This window comes from Phaseolus vulgaris, chromosome 9, assembly GCF_000499845.2.
Source record: "Phaseolus vulgaris cultivar G19833 chromosome 9, P. vulgaris v2.0, whole genome shotgun sequence".
Taxonomy (NCBI): domain Eukaryota; kingdom Viridiplantae; phylum Streptophyta; class Magnoliopsida; order Fabales; family Fabaceae; genus Phaseolus; species Phaseolus vulgaris.
In genome coordinates this window covers 17,244,574-17,262,537 of record NC_023751.2, presented here as the reverse complement: position 1 = coordinate 17,262,537, position 17,964 = coordinate 17,244,574, and the positions used below count along the sequence as shown (strand labels likewise).

Here is a 17,964-nt window from a genome sequence, read left to right as displayed (position 1 = left end):
CACTAAAATAGAAATTTTATGGAGATTCAACAGAGAAGGTCGAGCACCAACATTTTTTAGTGACTACCTTCATCAAATTCACAACTCTACACAAGATAATTTTATCAACCATTAGAGTAAAGTAAATTTCCCAAGATTCAATTATGTCTTGTAATATTTTGTCTTCCAAGCATATGCATTGCATTATTTCTATTATTCTAACATAAAACCACAAACCTATAAGGAAGCTACTCTTTCTCCTGAGATCAATGCAACCATGCAAGTTGAGATAAAAGTTATGTCACATAACTGATTTTTCTCATAGAAAGACACTTATTGGATTCAAGTATATAAGATAAAATGCAAAAGCTAGCAGAGATATAAAACATCAAAAGGTTACACACAATTTCATTTTGGTATTTACTCATTGATGGCTAAGGTTACGTTCCAAAATTTAGAATTTGGAATAGAATGTATTCCGAATATTATAGAATTTGAAATTCTAAATTATATAATTTAAAATACAAATTTTGTATTTAAAATTTTAAAACTACAAATATTACGAAGTCAACTTTAAGCCTAACTCAACTCCATAAAACCGACTCATAAGGTTGAGGTTTGCACCCACTTATATACCATGAAATGCTCTAATCTCTAGTCGATGAGATCTCTAACAATAAATATATTAAATTTATTATTTTGTATTTTAAATTGTACATTTCGAAATATAATTTTTCTGCTTAGACAATAAGGTGAGGGACTCACTGGACAATAATGTTGAACGTGGAAAATGTTGTGGTGGTGGCACTATATTTGGGATCTATTGAGACAATGATACTACAAGTGGAGAGCTCTTCGGAAAATGGAAGTTTAAGGTTTTACAATATCTAATTGAAATAACATATGTATTATGTAATATAATAATAATTGAACTTTTTAAGTGTATCTTGAAGTGATTATTATAGTTTCATTCGTATAATAAGTTCTCATCTTGTATTCTCTCCTTTTAGAATTTTTTAAGAATATATATAGTTTATCTATATATTATGTTTGTTAACATACGAGTTTTGATCTAATTCACTGTATTTTTGTATTTTTTTTAATAATATTTTTTTCATGTTATGACAAGTGATTGTTGTTATTTAAGGTGTCAGCGATATCTTAAAAAATGATTATCATATAGTTGTGATAATAATATTTTGAAAATTCAGTTAAAATAATTAAATACTAACCTAGCTTTGCTGTTGTGTGAAAAGAATAATCTTCTTAAATACTTGAAAAATCATGGCAATGGAGAAGACTGATATTTGAGAAATGCAAATTAAAATTCCATTTATTTATTTATTTGAGAAACATGATTAATATCATGACAACTGTTTTAGGGACCTTGATACCTTGGCATACAGTAAATACATACTCTTAACAAACAAATAAACTAATATTTTAATTATTTTCATTTAATTTGTAATTTAAAATATTAAAATATTATTATAAAAGGTTGTTGAATGTTGTTATTTATTGTGTTCAGTGTTAACAAAACGTTTTCCCTCTTATGACATGCCGACAGAATCTTAACTTTAATACTCTCATTCATAACTTTTGATAAATGATATCAAAATATCAAACAATTTTTATTTCACAAAATAAAAAGTGAAAATTTTAAAATAAACTGATGTGCTTTTGTATAAGATAAAAATAAGTATATGAGTTGAACGATATAAACTTTAAACTCATATTTTTTAATGAATTACTAGAGATACAATAATAAACAATTAACCTTTAAAAGTTAATTAAACATTCAAAAGATAACTTACACACAAAATAATATTAACACAATTAGTTTAAGTCTAACTCAACCCCTTAAAACTAGTTCATGAGATGGAGATTTGCAAACACATCTCATAGGCCCAACACAAATCATCGTTAGGATAAACTCGAAATGACTCTCATACCATATTAAGAAGTAAACTTTAAGTCTAACTCAACCCATAAAACCAACTCATAAGATTGAAAATTTCACCCACTTATATACAATGAAACACTCTAATCTCTAGTTATTAATTATAAAAAAATGTTGTCAGAAAATATGTAGAATAAAAGAAATGATGAAAAGAATGTTAATAGACTAATCTATGGTCGTTTAAGTCGAAGTGTGGAAGTGCAGTGTTTAAGAGGCATAAACCACGAGTACTTCCCCTTGGATGCGGTATAGTACGTGGTACGATCTTCCCTTCCCCTTCTTCCTCTGCAAATCTCAAAACCCTAGTATAGCACCTGAAAAATGGATGACGATGAGAGAGAGAGGCTTCTGGAGAGGGAGAGATTGCAAATCCAGATGATACGCCAGCTCGATCTCGAGCACCTTGAAGTTGAAGAAGTCGATTACTCCGATGAAGACGAAGACGCCGACGTCGAGGTCGACGAGGAATATGCGATTTTTCTTTCACAATTAAATTCGTCTAGTTCTCCTCAATCTTCTGAATTCACTTTTGATACCTATGTCACGCCGTTGCATACGTATCTCGGCGGTACGCATTTGTATTGTACTCGTATCTTATGTATCTGCGCCTTCTTTCTGCAATGAATTCGCTCATTGCTCTGTTTTTTTTATCGCAGATGTCGAAGACACGCGCCACAGGACTGCGTTATTGGACGGTGGAGCTGTATTGAACATTCCGCTCTTTTGTCTCCGAGGTATTTGTAAAATTGATATTAATTGGATTTTGAAGAAAAGTGATTCATGTTTGTGTGTGTATTCCTTTTTTCTTTTCTTTTATTTTCTGAAAGCCGTGTTATTACTGAAACTTAATATAAATTTGTTATTCAGCACAAAAGTTACTGTAATTTCTTCAACTCAATATCGAGTTTGTGGATTCAGTCAATTTGTCAACACGAAACCAATCATGCGATCATTGACCTAGAATCTTGTTAGCTGGCATTTCAAAGTGATTTTGGATTATTCAGCAGGATCTAAACATGCACTTATCTTCTGTTCTCTTAGACGGTGTTTTGCTTGTTGATTAGACAAAAAATGAAGAATTCGTGAACAACTTTTGGAAACTCGTACGTACCCCCCACAAGGTGGAAAATGTGTAGACAATTATACATTTATTCTAAGGACCATATTTGTGCTCTACTCTCATTATTGTTTGAATAGCAGGATTTTTCCTCTGTAAAATTTCAATTTCAAAACAGGTTTCGGTTTAGTCTCTGCCGTTTTAGAATTGCTTGTGTCTGGATAGAATTCGAGGTTTGCGGAGCATTTTTATCCAGCTGCACTGTCTCGTGGTGTTTTTGGAAGTTTTATTTTTTTTCCTTTATCTGTATGAAACTTTTGAATATCATTTTGAAAAATGTTATACAAGTTATTTCCTCCTAGCTTCAAATAGGCAAAATGTTGTCTTCTCATATGGCTTGCCTTCGTATCCTTCTTAGGTTCGTTTTATAATTTTTTAACTCACGAGTTTAACTATTCCTTGCAATATTCAGGAGTTGTACTCTTTCCCGGGGCTACACTCCCCCTTAGAGTTATTGAACCTCGTTTGGTGGCTGCTGTGGAGAGAGCTCTAACTCAAGATGATATTCCTCATACCATTGGTGTGGTGAGTTAACTTATTGTGATGACTGTTTACAGTTTATTCATGCTTGAAATTCGGTTTTAATCTTTCTCTTAAGCATAAGTGAGGTGTCCATTTGCCTTTCAGATTCGAATCCACAGGGACACTGCAACACGAAGGACGAAATCAGCAAGTGTTGGTACAACTGCAGAGGTATTACACCTTAACTGATGTATCGATACACATTCATGTCTAGATGTTACCTTTTTAAACATAAATAAAACACATGCCATCTGTTTAGTATACTGAATTTATAGATAGCATCTTCCCGCTGCTCAATAACATGTCTTTAAGAAACATTATAAAAAAGTACCAAATCTTTGCTTCAGAAATCTAATGTTGGCACAGCTGCACTATATATCACACTTCATTTTGTATTTGTGCAAAAGGTGTTCTAATGCAACTGTGGATGTTGGGAGAAGCAGAGCTGAATTTATTGCGTACATAACTTCTTGTTCAGTAACACAAAGCCTGACTTTTTCAATGCAGAAGTCATCAATCCCATATCTCTTAGTGGAGGGAAACAAAATAGTGTCCATCTATAGCTACTAGTTATAGTCTCCTTATTCTTTCTACAGTTAGACATTGGTCCTATATGTCTGTTGCTTTATATTGCTAGCTAAACTTATCTACAGATTCGACAATTTGGGCGTCTGGGGAATGGTTCACTGAATCTAGTTACCCGTGGACAACAACGGTTTCGCCTAAGACGGTTCTGGAATGACGTGGACGGAGTGGTTAGCAGAATATTATTATCTTTACTGCCTTTTTATTTTGATTAACTTGGGCATTAGCTATGTAACTTAAAACTGACAAATCCCTTGTTCTTGGTTTGGTTGGGGTGCCTCCTTTATAAAGCCTTATGGAGAGATCCAAATTATTGAGGAAGATCTGCCAGTGAGAATCCCAAGAGATGCTTTTGGCAAATTGGCACCATTGAGTAACATGCCCTGTAGCCAGGCTGTCTCGCATACAGTGTCTTCACCATATTCTCATGCTAAAATACATAGGTCAAAAATTGAGGAAAGTGATTCAGAACCAGATTCAGAAGAGAGTTTTGAGAATGAACTCTCATTGGTGGAAAGGAAAATCCATCTCTCAGTTGTTGGCTCCAGGTATGTGCATGATACAATGGATGAATCAGCAAACAGTAGCGACGCTAAATTCATGTGTAAGTCAGATCAGGAAATTAGATCTAATCTGGATTCAAGGACTGGGAACTGTTCCACTTCTGGAAAGCAGTCATGGAAAAATGAGCTTAATAGATGTAAACATATATGTGCCTACTCATCTCATAAAATTTCAAAAGCATTTTGGCCCCACTGGACATATAGGATGTTTGACTCTTATTTGCTGGCACAAAGGGCTGCAGGTAGCTTTGCTTTGCTTCTTCTATCTCCCGATTAGATATTTCTTGCAAATTCCCCACCTTCATTGTTATGGTATCACTATTATTGGCTAAATAAAAATTCTGGTTATCTTTTCTACTTGCTGGTCCGTTAGTTTTGACTTTAAAATTAAAAAAAGGACATGAATGGAAAATTCATGAGCAAGCTATGGTTTGGCAATATATACTAATACTATAATAATCTATGTTTTTGTCCATTTATTTATTATTATTATTTATTTGTAATTGACTGAAATGAAATGATAGAAGTCTTCATTTTCTTAATGAAAACTTCACTAAACAATTCAATTTAAATAAAAGATTAGTCTCGGAATTTTGAATATTTATTGTAAAACAAATATGTAGCTCTTAGAATAAAGGCTAATGGTTGTGCTGTCTTGATATTCTGTAGATATGTGGAAGCAAATAGTTGGGGTGCCTAACATGGAAAGTCTCATTAAGAAGCCTGATGTTTTATCATTTCACATAGCTAGTAAAATACCTGTGTCTGAGTCTACACGGCAGGAGCTTTTGGATATTGATGGCATTGCATACAGACTGCGTAGAGAAATTGAATTACTGGAGAGCATTGATCTTATCCGGTGTAAAAGCTGTGAGGTAATAGTTGTCTTGTGAATAATATAGAGACAATTTTAAAGTGCAATTTTGTTTCAACTTTCATTAAATGTGTAAAATTAATATTTCTTACTATTTTTTACCATCTTTAAATTTGCAGACTACAATTGCAAAACGAAGTGATATGTTGGTGATGTCAAGTGAGGGTCCTCTTAGTGCATATGTGAATTCAAGTGGTTATGTGCATGAGATAATGACTTTCTACAAGGCAAATGGTTTATCTCTTATTGGACCAGCAGTATCTGAATACAGTTGGTTTCCTGGGTAAGTGTCACTACATTTCCATATTCGGTGATGTTAGGAACGAATTTTCTTTAGGGTTAGAAGAATTAGGTATGTCAAAGATGTTTTCTATCCTTTAAATATGGTTGGCTGGGTTCTGTTTTTAATTATGGTCTAGGATTTGTCCTCTCTTTTTCAGAGACATTTTCTACCTGATATCTGGGTTGAGGAAAGAAAGGCAAAATTATTGTCAGTTTCCGCACTCTTTTTTGGGCATGTAGTCCATTTTGTTACATGTGCATGGTTGTTTTAAAGGGGGGCCTTTGTTAGATATACACACATAAATTGTAGAGCTCTCGTTCTCTTCAGCTAACTTCCTACTATATGTGTGCTTCACTTTTGGGAAGATACACATTCTGTATTTCTCTTTTAACAATTTTTTCTTAACTAGAAAAGTTGATGTTAAGTTTAGATTAATTCAAGAGTAATAGAATATAAAAAACTATCTTGTATTCCCTTTAACCAGTGCCCTTCTAATTTACATTATTATAGATATAAATTTGCTTTCCATTTATTCGCACAAAAATCTCTTAATTGTTACTTTTCTAGCTTTTGATTGTCAATGCAAAGGTGCTTTATTTATTGATTGACGAGTAGATAGGTAAAACGGAATGCCATTTTCTTTTAGCTAACAATTCCATTAGGACTTAGGCTGGTATGCAGGGGAGTGGAAAACTCCCCATTAGCCATTTCTTTATTTTATTTTCCTTCTGTTCTATGGAAATTTCTATTATAAACAATCCAGAAAAAAATTGTGTCTTCGCAACATTTTTGGCAATGTCCGTTTTTTTCAATGGCTTTCCATCTTTCAAAGGAAGTTCTAGTTTCTGAGTCAAGTATGGATTAACGTCTCTGCTATATACAGCAATAAAAATAGAAAAAGACATAAAAGGATGAGCTAGTAGTTCCCTATGAAGTAGATCTATTCTGCAAATCATGTTTTTCGTGAGATCAGTGCTGAGGATGCTACATAATGTCTACATGTATATGGTTATTTAATGAGAACTGAGAAGCTTACGTTCCAATGTGCTATTTTTGGCAGGTATGCATGGACAATTGCTAATTGTGCAACATGTAAAACCCAAATGGGGTGGCTTTTCACGGCCAGGAGCCAAAAACTGAAACCCAACATTTTCTGGGGGATTCGGTGCTGTCAACTTGCAGAAGAAAAAACGCAAAAACCTTTAGCTTGATATTTATGCAATCATCTATCCAAGCTTAATGAAAAGCCATGTTCAAGTAACTCGGCATAGCTAATGTCTATAATGCAGCTTTCTTGTAGGACTGCGCATGTTGATATTACGTATATTAGAAATATGTTTGTAACAGCTTGGAATAAATAGAGTCACACATTAAGATAATTTTAAATGAGAATCAGTGAGAATGTCGTGTTTTCACAGAATAGATGAAGAGCCTATAGAGTTCAAAATAGTATGATGTTTGTTAGAAGTTTTTGGGTTCTTTTTGCCTACACTGCAGGCTAATGTTCGTTTTGGGGAATAATGTGCAATGTATCAATTACCTAAACAATTATATATTTTATTCTTATTTTAGTTTTTTGGTTTTAGACCTTACGTAAATGGACTTGACTCGTATGATGAGTACGGTAATTATTTTTTGAATCTGCCTAAATTTCTGCAACTATATTTGTATAAACATAATAACAGCAAGTAATTAAAAATGATCTCTGCCATGATATTCAAGTGATTATTATCATGTTCAGAAGAAAATTGAGTTTTGTTATAGTTGTTTCAAGTAACTATTACCGAAGTTAATTTTATCATACATGGTTATGTATGATCTTATGTATCTTGGTTTTTTTTTTTTTACAATGTAAACATCCTTATATTTTTTCTCATCTAATAATCATAATTTGTAATATATATAACTCTTTCATACAATGTCTTCAAATATATCTCTCTTTATAGGAATTTTAAATATTTATATAAGATTAAAATAAAATATTCAAGTTAAAAATAACATTTCCATCATCTAGCTTCTTATTGAGGAGTTCTATCACCTATAAGATCATTTGCTCTTGTGTAAATATACAATCATCACAGATTAAAGAAAGTAGCCACAAAACAAAGAGTAAACTAGCTATTTTTAAAAACTTCTAATATAAATATAATTTTAAATATCCTCATAAAGTCATCAATTCTAATGCATTTTCACATAACAATCAAATGTCTATAAAAAAAATCACAATCATCTTTCTCATGTTAGACTTTTACTAACTCACAACACATAAACACTTAACTCTACTTCCGAAATACTTGTGTATTGAAATTAGCATCCAGAGAGCTGCACCCAAGGTTATCAAACTCGCAGGTGAACCATCAAACTCGTTCGAGTTTACGAGTCAACTGGTGTTTGGCGAGTGAATCCGTGAGTGAACTCGTTTTTTGGCAAACTCGTTTTTTTGAAAAACTCGATGTAGACTTGGATAGACTCATTGAACTCGGTTCAAACTCGCGAGTTTGAGGTTGAGTCAACGAGTTATGAAAAAAAATCCAAAATGATTGAGATCGTCGTCACGCTTCACTATCGTCGTACCTCGCCTCATCGTGCCTCACCGCACTGCGCCTTGCTGTTGTCGTGCCTCATCGCGTCGTGCCTCACTATCATCGTGCCTCGCTGCGCCACGTTGTCGCGACACTGTCGTGTCTTCTTCATTTTGGCTCTGAGTTCATGGGTTAATTGGGGGAAAGGTTAGACTTAGGGATGAGAGTGATTTTTTTAGTTGGGTTGGGTCGAGGATTTTAACTTGATTGGGTTGGGTTAGGGGGTTTTAATTATGAGTCTCGGACACGCCTCTTAAATGGTGTGTCCGTGTTGGACACACATATCGAACACCGACACTTGTAGGACACGTATTGGTGAAGTGTCTAATTTAAAAAAAATATTTGTTGGATTTCTGACAATTCTAGCATGGTTCTAAACACAATTTTAAAAAGAATAAATACATTAATTTTCTAAAAACTCAAATTTATTGTATAAATTTTTATTATGATTACAAATATAAGGAACAAATCCTTTTGAATTAGCCATGAAACATCTTTTTGTTACAAAAATAGGTTAAAAGATACTTGTGCACATAAATCTTTATTATCAATTTTTATAATTCATGTCTTTGTGTCCTATATTTTAGAGATTATACGTATCTTTGTGTCCTATATTTTAGAGATTATACGTATCTCTGTGTCGTATATTTTAGAGATTATACGTATCTTTGTGTTCGTGTCAATGTCTGTACTACATAGGTTTTTAACCTAATTAGGTTGGGTGTGGGGATTTTTAACCTAATTAGATTTAGGGTTGGGAGTTATTTTTAATCTAATTTGGGGATTTTTTATTTTATTTAGAGTGCTGAAATAAATTTGGGATTGAGATTAAATTATTTTTTATTGATTTGATGTTTCAGCACAATAAAAGAATTGTAAAATGATATGAAATTAATATATGATTTTTTTTATTAATCTTTATATGAAGTAGACTCTTAGAGTCTACGAGTCGGGTTTACGAGTCGAGTTTATAGACCTCCCACGAGTTTAAGTAGACTCTCGAGTATGATAACCTTGTCTGCACCAATCATACTATTCGTTGTGAAATTCACACAGTCATGCGCATAATCATCTCAATATCCCATCATCTCATATGACAGGGTAAATTCATTTTATTTGTTCTGATAAGTTATTTCAAACCTCAGACTCAGCCAACTGAACCTCCAACGACTCTCACCAACTGAAAAACTTCATCTATATGATTTCATTATATCAGTAGAGTCAGAATCGTCTCATTCACAAGACACTCACAAATCAATACACCCTAATAACAATCTCAACACGGTATTTCTTTCCCTGGAAATTATATGTCTTAATCACACATTCACCTCATTACATACATCATTTAACACATCAATGCACCATTCAATCACATCTTATTTCAAACTTTCTAAACAACCAAATATATCTCAAAATTCACTTAAACACATAACTAAGTTCCTTTAATCATATTTTTAAATAAAATTTAGATTTTTTACTTAAAAACAATAGGCAATTTTTCTCTTTTATACAAAGAATCTAGCTTTAGCGGAAATTTGCTCACTTGGGCGAGAATGGGTCTCGCCCAAGCAAAAATCCTCTTGCTTGAGCGAGCGTAAACCCAAGAGCACCTCCATAATTTATCCTATTTTCGCCTGAGCGAGATTCCTTCTTGCTTGAGCAAAAATGGACTCGAAAGCACCCTATCTTTCCATTCTATTATCACTTGAGCGAGAATTAGCTCGCCTAAGCGAGATATGCAGAGAAATATGCATAATCATGCCCAATTTCATCATTCATATTCAAACAAAAATAATTTTAATAACTCATTTCACTTCAAAAGTAACTTGCACTATATCAACTATACAAATCAACCAATTTTAGATTCAAACTAAAGCATCTACCATAAATCATCCATACCCAAATTAACATATTAACATTTTATTTCAAACAATAATCTGCATTACTCATAAACAATCAATCTTGCAAACAAAATTTGGAACTAGTGACCACGACACCCTTACATCCATATCTTCTAGCTTAGGGTTTTATTGAAAATAATAAGACTAACTTCCCTTACCTAAACTTGGGCAAATGTTCACTAAGAGCTCCAAACCTACCAAAAGTTCAAGGTAGCTTAACCTGCACCAGAAAGTTCTGATAAAAAATCTAACCATACCACTAGAGACAAACCTAACAAGTTCAAAATTTGACTCAAAGAGAAGAGCAAAAAGGAACTTACTCTATTAAAGATTTAGATCGAACAGTCTTGTAGTATTCAGTGTCAGGAGTCTGATGGATGTCGTCAAACTGAGGAGATCACAATATTAGAGAGAAGGCAGATAAAAGGAAAAAATGAATTTTTAGAGAGACGATGATTCTTTTATAATGAAACCGGAATAACTGAATTTTTATTTATATAGTCTTTTCACTTTAATAATAAAATAAATTTGTTGTGAGACGTTGCACTTTGAACATATTTAATGTATTAGTAAAATGTGCAAAATATAATGGTAAAATATGTAACAAAAAATTTTAGAAGTAAAATTTGTAAGATAATAATAGTTGAATGACAAGCGTAATTAAACCTAATTTTAATGAATAATTTATTTTTAATTATCATATTACAAGAAAATAAAAGCTGAAAATTAGAAGTAACTTTTTTTTAGAATAATTTTATTCACACACATATATATAGAATATTAAGTTATACTAAATGTTTAATATCTTTTTATTGAATCATATTTCTTAAATCCTCACCATTGAATTAAAGTTCATTTCACATATATATTATATATACCATTTTTTAATTTATATAAATTTATTTGATGGCTTTTTAATATAGATAAAAATTATACAGTGTATATTTTTCAAAAATATTTTAAAACACGAATCATTCAAATTGAAATATATATATATATATAATAAGATAAAAAAGAATTTAAACAAGCTCATTGGCACTACAAAAATCATATTTCGTTCAGCATAAATTGGAATATATATTATTCCCCGATACAAATAAAATCCTTGAAGAATAAGCAACTATTGAAAGTTCAAATGGCAATATGCCTTATACCACAAGCCTAACAAGCAATGCAATAAATCTGTTCCTAAGAAGCTTATTGTGTATCAAAAAAAACTCAACGGTAGCTTCGGTAGCCTGGGCTGTACATGCAACTTTCTGCATATTTGACAAGATCCTTAGGCCTTGGCAGATGAGAAGCCAGACCTGTCCAACCAAACAGGGAAGACAACATTATGGAGTGAAAAAGAATAAACATCATTAACCACTGTTGTCCAAACTGAAAACATTTCAAGAAACTCACCTAGATCATATGCCTTAGCCGCCACTTTAGCAGCAATGTTGGCTGATATCTTCCTGATGTTTGTGAATGGAGGATAAATCAGTCCCTTATCATAGTTCTCCTCTGACACTTGTGCAGCCAAAGCTTCAGCTGTTGCAAAAGATCAAAAGCTCAATCAAGCCATTCATTTCATCATTTTCTTTTTCTATGCTATATATTTATCTTGCTTAAATCATCTAATCACTCTAGTTTGTATGTACTCACAGGCTGCCAAGAGCATCTCATCACGCACACGGATTGCACCAGACATGATCAAACCCAAGCCAAAACCGGGAAATATGTAAGCATTGTTGGCCTGAATTGCATAGTGGGAAACATAATAAAAAGATCAGCTTTGGAATTGTGTGTGTTGAATAAGAAAAGGCTTAGCGAGTTTTAAGTTAAACCTGTCCAGGAACAAAAAGTTTTCCTTCATATTCAACAGGGTCAAATGGGCTTCCACTAGCAAAGATTGCTCTACCCTGAAAATATAAGAGACATAATGTGGTAACCAATATCTTTGTTTGTTTATCTGCTTTGTCATTTAACACGCAATGTGTTGTTTCTTGGGCTATGTAGAAATGAAGTAATGAAAATTTACCTTGCTCCATGTGTAAGCCTCTTCAGCTGTGCACTCAGATTGTGAAGTTGGGTTGGAGAGAGCAAGAATGAGTGGTTTCTACACGCCAAGAAATATCACAAACATCAGAGATATATATATAATCTTCTCTTCATGGGGTAGCAAAAAAATCACTAGAGAAAGCCAGAAAGAACCTCATTCAAGGATGCCATGGTTTCAACCACTTCCTTGGTAAATGTCTTCCCTGCTCCAGATGATCCAATCAAAACGGTTGGCTTGATTGCCTGATGGAGTGAATTGTAAGTTAGTGTTCAAGAATCAAGGCTAATAAACATTAAACTATTATGAAATTAAGACAAAAATCTGAGACACTTTCTTTACCTTGACAGCCTCTAGAAGTCCCTTCACAGGTTCATGCTCATGAGCCCAAGGCTTTTTGAATTGCTGAAGTGATTCCAGACGAGAGCTGACAATAAGTCCCTGGAACGGAACAAACTTGTCATGAGAGGCTAGGGAAGAAGAACATGTAGAAGGAAAAATAGAAGATTACACTCTTCTTGTTTTCCAGGATCCTCTGGCATTTACCTTTGAATCCACAAGCCATATCTTCTTGCGGGTCTCTTCCACTGGAGCTTTTGTCTGGCCAGCAAAATAGTATTTAGATACTTCATAAAAATGAATAGTATTACTGAAGAAGAATACAAATATCAAGCTATACCTGCTTTGAGACCTCAAGAGCAATCAGCTCTGCTATACCAGTTCCAGCCTTCACCAACCAAAAGATACAGGTAATAAGAAAAAACATATAATCATGCATTCTCAGAAATCATGTCTTACCAAAATGAAAAATGAATTTTGGCCTACAAGCTCTTACCTCTCCAGCACCCAAGAATAAGAAGGTGTGGTCAGCTAAGGTTCCCCCAACTAATTTCAGGGATGCAAGCAATCCTGCTAATACAACAGACGCTGTACCCTGCATTTAATCAAAGAATGTCAGAATCATTAGCATGAATTAAAATAAGAAATCATGCACAAGTTAGAAACTTTCAACCCATTCTACCTGGATATCATCGTTGAAAACAAGATGAGATGAGCTGTATTTTTCCAGCAGATCAAATGCATTATGATTGGCGAAATCCTCAAACTGAAAAAGAATCAACAAAATTAGTAAAACAACAAACTCAAGTAAACCATAGCCACTGCAGGTGTTGAATCTGATATACAACCTGTACGAGAACTTTCTCTCCATAGTTCTGCTTAACTGCACGCATAAACTCGTCTAGAAGCTCCGCATATTCCTGAACCACAACAAACAATTATCATGTTAACGGAATAAAACATCACACACTCACTAACTGTAGTTAAAAAATGAGCATTATTTTTTATGCATGTATTGCCAAGGATGATCAGACCTGCCCAGTTGCACGCCTTTGTCTAAGCCCAATGTAAAACTCATCATTCAGCAACTTCTCATTGTTTGTGCCAACATCAATGGTAACAGGCAAGCACTGAAATCATAGAATATCACATATAGCAAATTAATATTTGATAAACTATGAATTAGGGAAAGGAAAAGGGAATAGAAAAAACAGCATTAAGTAGTTCTTACAGACGAAGGGCGAACACCTCCTAAAGCAGTATAGAGAGAAAGTTTCCCAACCGGAATTCCCATTCCCTGAAAACAATTTAGAAAAAATGTTATCATAATTGTCTTTGTTTATAATGCAGATTTAAGAGACTAGCACTTTATTTTGTTACCTGGCAGCCAAGATCTCCCAGTCCTAATATACGCTCACCATCGGTCACAACAATAACTTGAATACTCTTTTCTGGCCAGTTTTTCAGTACTTCAAGGATCTTGCCTCTGAAGAATTCAAAACACTTAGTATTTTCTCAAATGCTTAGTGAAAAAACATACAGGAGCAGTGCCATGAAAAAAGCCTTACTTTTCTTTCAAACTGATATAAAGACCCTGAGGACGCCTAAAAATGCTTCCGTATTTCTGGCATGCTTCTCCAACCGTTGGAGTGTAAACAACAGGAAGCAGTTCCTCAACATTATCGATCAGAAGCTTGTAGAACAGCCTTTCATTCCTCTCCTGTCAATAGAGAAATATCAGAGACAGTGAGAAACTCCGTAGCAATAGTTCTTGGTTACATGTTCCTTACACTAGCATACTGTACATATATGTACTCATAAAACCCAATTTTTAAAAAGAGAGTACTGCATGGTATATGCACTTTACATGGGATGAGTTAGAATTCAGAAAGTACCTGAAGATCCATCAAGGCCATGTACCTATGCAGAGGAACCTCATACTGGCGAAGATTGTGCATCAACCTCTTTTCCTGAACATTAAAATACCAAGGGAAATTAGCCAAAAATCCTCAGATTGCACAGCCTCTAGCATACCATTTGTATAGAGGATAAAGTTAGATGCAATTTCAAGTGTTTTGGTACTGTTCTCTGAGCAAAATAGGAGTTTCATGTGGACAACATTATGCAAGTTTTATTACGTATATTATCAACATGAAAATCACGTTCTAATTACAGAACAATACTGGAACACCGAAATTGAGTTCAAGTTTTTTTTCCTTACATAAATAAAGTAACTGAATGTGATACTAAGAAGCAAGTAACCTGAAGTTCCTGATTGAAGACAGATGGGGGCAAAAGGCCACGCAAGTAATGAGCATCTCTCTCTCCCTCAGTAAAGGCCAGCCCTTTGTTGTAACGTGGATCTCTCAGCAAACTGCATCCACTGTACACAAAATTGCAAATGCTTGATTACCACACCAAACTCTAAGCAAGTAAATCAAACATTTTATTGAAACACAAAAAACTCTGCAGATCGCACATTACAAGTCTACAGAATAATCTCATAAAGCATTACATTATCAAATAACTCCACCACATACTGGTTATCTACCAAACCCAGTACTCCAAACCACACATAATCCAAGAATGCCATGAAATGTGACAAAAATTTCTCCATTTTTTAGAGATGGCCAGAAAACTAGTCTGGCATAGCCAGAAATGAAACTCCATTAATAGGATGACAGATAAATGAACACAGATCCAAATATATAAAAGCTACAACAGACAAATTCCATGTTGTCTTTTTCGACATGTCAAATGTTAAGTAGTGGTACCTGGCTACAGAGAAGGTCCATGGAGTGATAAGATGATCCTCTGTGGCACTGTCCTCGCCATACAAGTCCCTCACACCCCCACCATTGCTATAATCCTTCTTCACAGAAACCTCACCACCGTTCTCCTTCAAGGAAATGCTCGACATGATCACTGCCAACAACTTCTGTACAACAATGAAGATTAAATTAAAGACAGGTTCATGTAGCCACATAAGCAATGAATGCAGTGCAAGCAATGATTTTCACCTCTTACTTTGCACCTACGCAGACAAAAACAACAACAAGCAGAGGAAAACAGAATGCGAGTTTGGTATGTGTCCGAAACAACCTTGGAATGAATCTATATATAAGCTCTCAAGACAACTTTTTATTTTATTTTTATACCTTTTACTTTGGTCTGTTTTGTTACGTGACAAAAATGAGTTAGTTTCAATGTTGAATGGAGATGAGGGTGGACTAGTGGCACGCGTAATAATCAAATGATGGAAGAAATTTTAGTCCTTCGCTGTCTCCTAGGTACCACCCAACAACATTTTTTTTTTAATCTCATAGCATTCATTGTTAAAGAAATAGTAATTCAAAATAAGAATGAGAAAGGAAATTACTTTTGTGTGTGGTGGCAGAGTACTAATATTGTGTCTATTGAGCCTATTGAGCCACATCATATTGACTTGGCGGAAGATTTAAGTGAAGATTTTGAAAAGAAGCTCTGCAGATTCTCCGCGTTTTGTTCAAGAGTCAATATTGCCCTGCTCATCTAACCACTGCTGCTGGGGCAAAATGGTTAAGAGAGAGAAAAAGTTCACATCTTTATTCTATTCAATTTAATACAACATGCCCCTTTCTCATTCTACCTTCAAAAAAAAAATGTTACTTTAACCCTAACCCTAACTCTAACCCTAAATCTAAATATTAAAACTTAAATTTTAAACCCTAAATTCTAGACAGGTTATAATCTGATGTAGTTAAATATCTATTTTATAATAAAAGATAAATTTTTAAAATCAATTAAAACAAAATTCAAGTTTGAGGTGTCCTGTAGAGAGGATAAAATTGAAGAACCAATTAAGAATAAATTAAAGTTTGAAATAACTATTTGTGAAAAAAAAAGTTTTTTATAAGGGGTTATTAAATGTTTCTTTCTCTAAAATAATGTTTAGTTGCAATTTTGGTTTCATTTATAATTATGTAATTTCAGTCTTTTATGTCAATATATTAATTATTGAAACTAAAATAATAATAGTGTCTCTTTTTCAAAATTAATATATTAAAATAATAATATCTACCAACACATGTTGATTCAGATTATATCTTTAAACAATATTGCGTACGAAAAAATTATTATTAAAGTGAAAAGTTTAATAAAAAAACAACCTTCGAGATTCTCAACTTCCTTTAGTTGACTTCCAAATAAAATATTAATAACTTATTTAGAAAGGAATATTATTACATGTCTCTTTAAATGTGCTCATTCCCTTCACACATTCACCGTCAAACTCGCAAATTTAATTAAACAAAAAATAATTAATTTTTAATTAATAACTAATGTAATATATATATATATATATATATATATATATTAGTTATGATATCAATTAATGTAGTACATATAGTGTGTTAATTTTTAAAATTAATTTAGATTTAGGCTAACCTCGTATAATTTAACTTAATAAATCTTAAAATTAAATAATTGTAATTACTAATTTTCCTTATATAAAGATATTTTACTTATTGCTAATAAATTTCCTCAATAGTGATTATGACCAATGGTTCATATTTTAAAAATAGTTAATAAATATTAATTTTTTATTATGGGAATTTTGAGAGACCACAAATGACTTGCTTTTTTTTATTATACTAATATATCAATTTTAACTGAATTAACTCTTAAAAACTAATGAACGTGATTTTAATAATTTAATAAAAAAATAAATATTTAAGAACATATTCAATTTAAACTATGCAACAATAAAATAAATTTATGATTTAAGACATTACATATACTTATAATAACCCCAGTGTAAAGAAAAATAATTAATAATTTACCATATTTTAAAAGTTAAGTTTAATATTATATTTAATGAATAAAACCAAACCACAAAAATAATCATAATGGTCAATAAGACCTAAATAAAATATACTAATGATATATTAATTATGTACAATACTTTACTTATATGGAGGAAGCTCAAAAGATGGGACTTACAAATGTTTGGCTTGAATGTGATTCGGTCTTTGTTTGTGCTGCGTCTAGGACTAATGTTCCGTGGATGCTTCGTAATCGATGGAATTCTTGTCTTAATTACTGTGGGACAATCAGGTTTAGGGTTACTCATATTTTTCGGGAGGGGAATGCATGTGCTGATAAGTTGGCTAATTTAGGGTTCATTCATAGAGAATCATTTCATTGGTATAATAGACTTCCATCTAGTCTGTTTTTAGAA

The 17,964-nt window shown here is 33.0% G+C and overlaps 2 protein-coding genes across 4 annotated transcripts; one reads left to right on the top strand and one right to left on the bottom strand.

The window, feature by feature from the left end:
* The first annotated feature begins 2,098 nt into the window (after nucleotides 1-2,098).
* On the top strand, nucleotides 2,099-7,468 carry LOC137823094 (uncharacterized). The gene is made up of 9 exons (XM_068628214.1): nucleotides 2,099-2,507; nucleotides 2,596-2,673; nucleotides 3,469-3,581; nucleotides 3,684-3,749; nucleotides 4,232-4,333; nucleotides 4,455-4,968; nucleotides 5,396-5,601; nucleotides 5,720-5,883; nucleotides 6,944-7,468. The coding sequence occupies exons 1-9, from the start codon at nucleotides 2,261-2,263 to the stop codon at nucleotides 7,092-7,094; spliced, it is 1,641 nt and encodes a 546-aa protein (XP_068484315.1). The 5' UTR covers nucleotides 2,099-2,260; the 3' UTR covers nucleotides 7,095-7,468.
* Nucleotides 7,469-11,398: 3,930 nt separating this feature from the next.
* Nucleotides 11,399-16,306, bottom strand: LOC137822959 (NADP-dependent malic enzyme). Of its 3 annotated transcripts, none has more exons than XM_068627997.1 (20): nucleotides 16,126-16,306; nucleotides 15,521-15,684; nucleotides 15,009-15,129; nucleotides 14,642-14,716; nucleotides 14,315-14,466; nucleotides 14,127-14,232; nucleotides 13,978-14,043; nucleotides 13,781-13,876; nucleotides 13,595-13,666; nucleotides 13,429-13,512; nucleotides 13,243-13,341; nucleotides 13,087-13,134; nucleotides 12,954-13,007; nucleotides 12,750-12,848; nucleotides 12,563-12,652; nucleotides 12,390-12,467; nucleotides 12,196-12,270; nucleotides 12,014-12,104; nucleotides 11,771-11,899; nucleotides 11,399-11,673 (listed from the first exon to the last, which is right to left on the bottom strand). In XM_068627997.1, exons 1-20 carry the CDS (start codon nucleotides 16,183-16,185, stop codon nucleotides 11,585-11,587), a joined length of 1,848 nt encoding a protein of 615 aa, XP_068484098.1. In that variant the 5' UTR covers nucleotides 16,186-16,306; the 3' UTR covers nucleotides 11,399-11,584. The 3 variants fall into 3 exon arrangements, with proteins under 3 accessions (XP_068484098.1, XP_068484099.1, XP_068484100.1); XM_068627998.1 differs by lacking the exon at nucleotides 16,126-16,306 and adding an exon at nucleotides 15,767-15,897; XM_068627999.1 differs by lacking the exon at nucleotides 16,126-16,306 and adding an exon at nucleotides 15,774-15,835.
* Nucleotides 16,307-17,964: the final 1,658 nt, after the last annotated feature.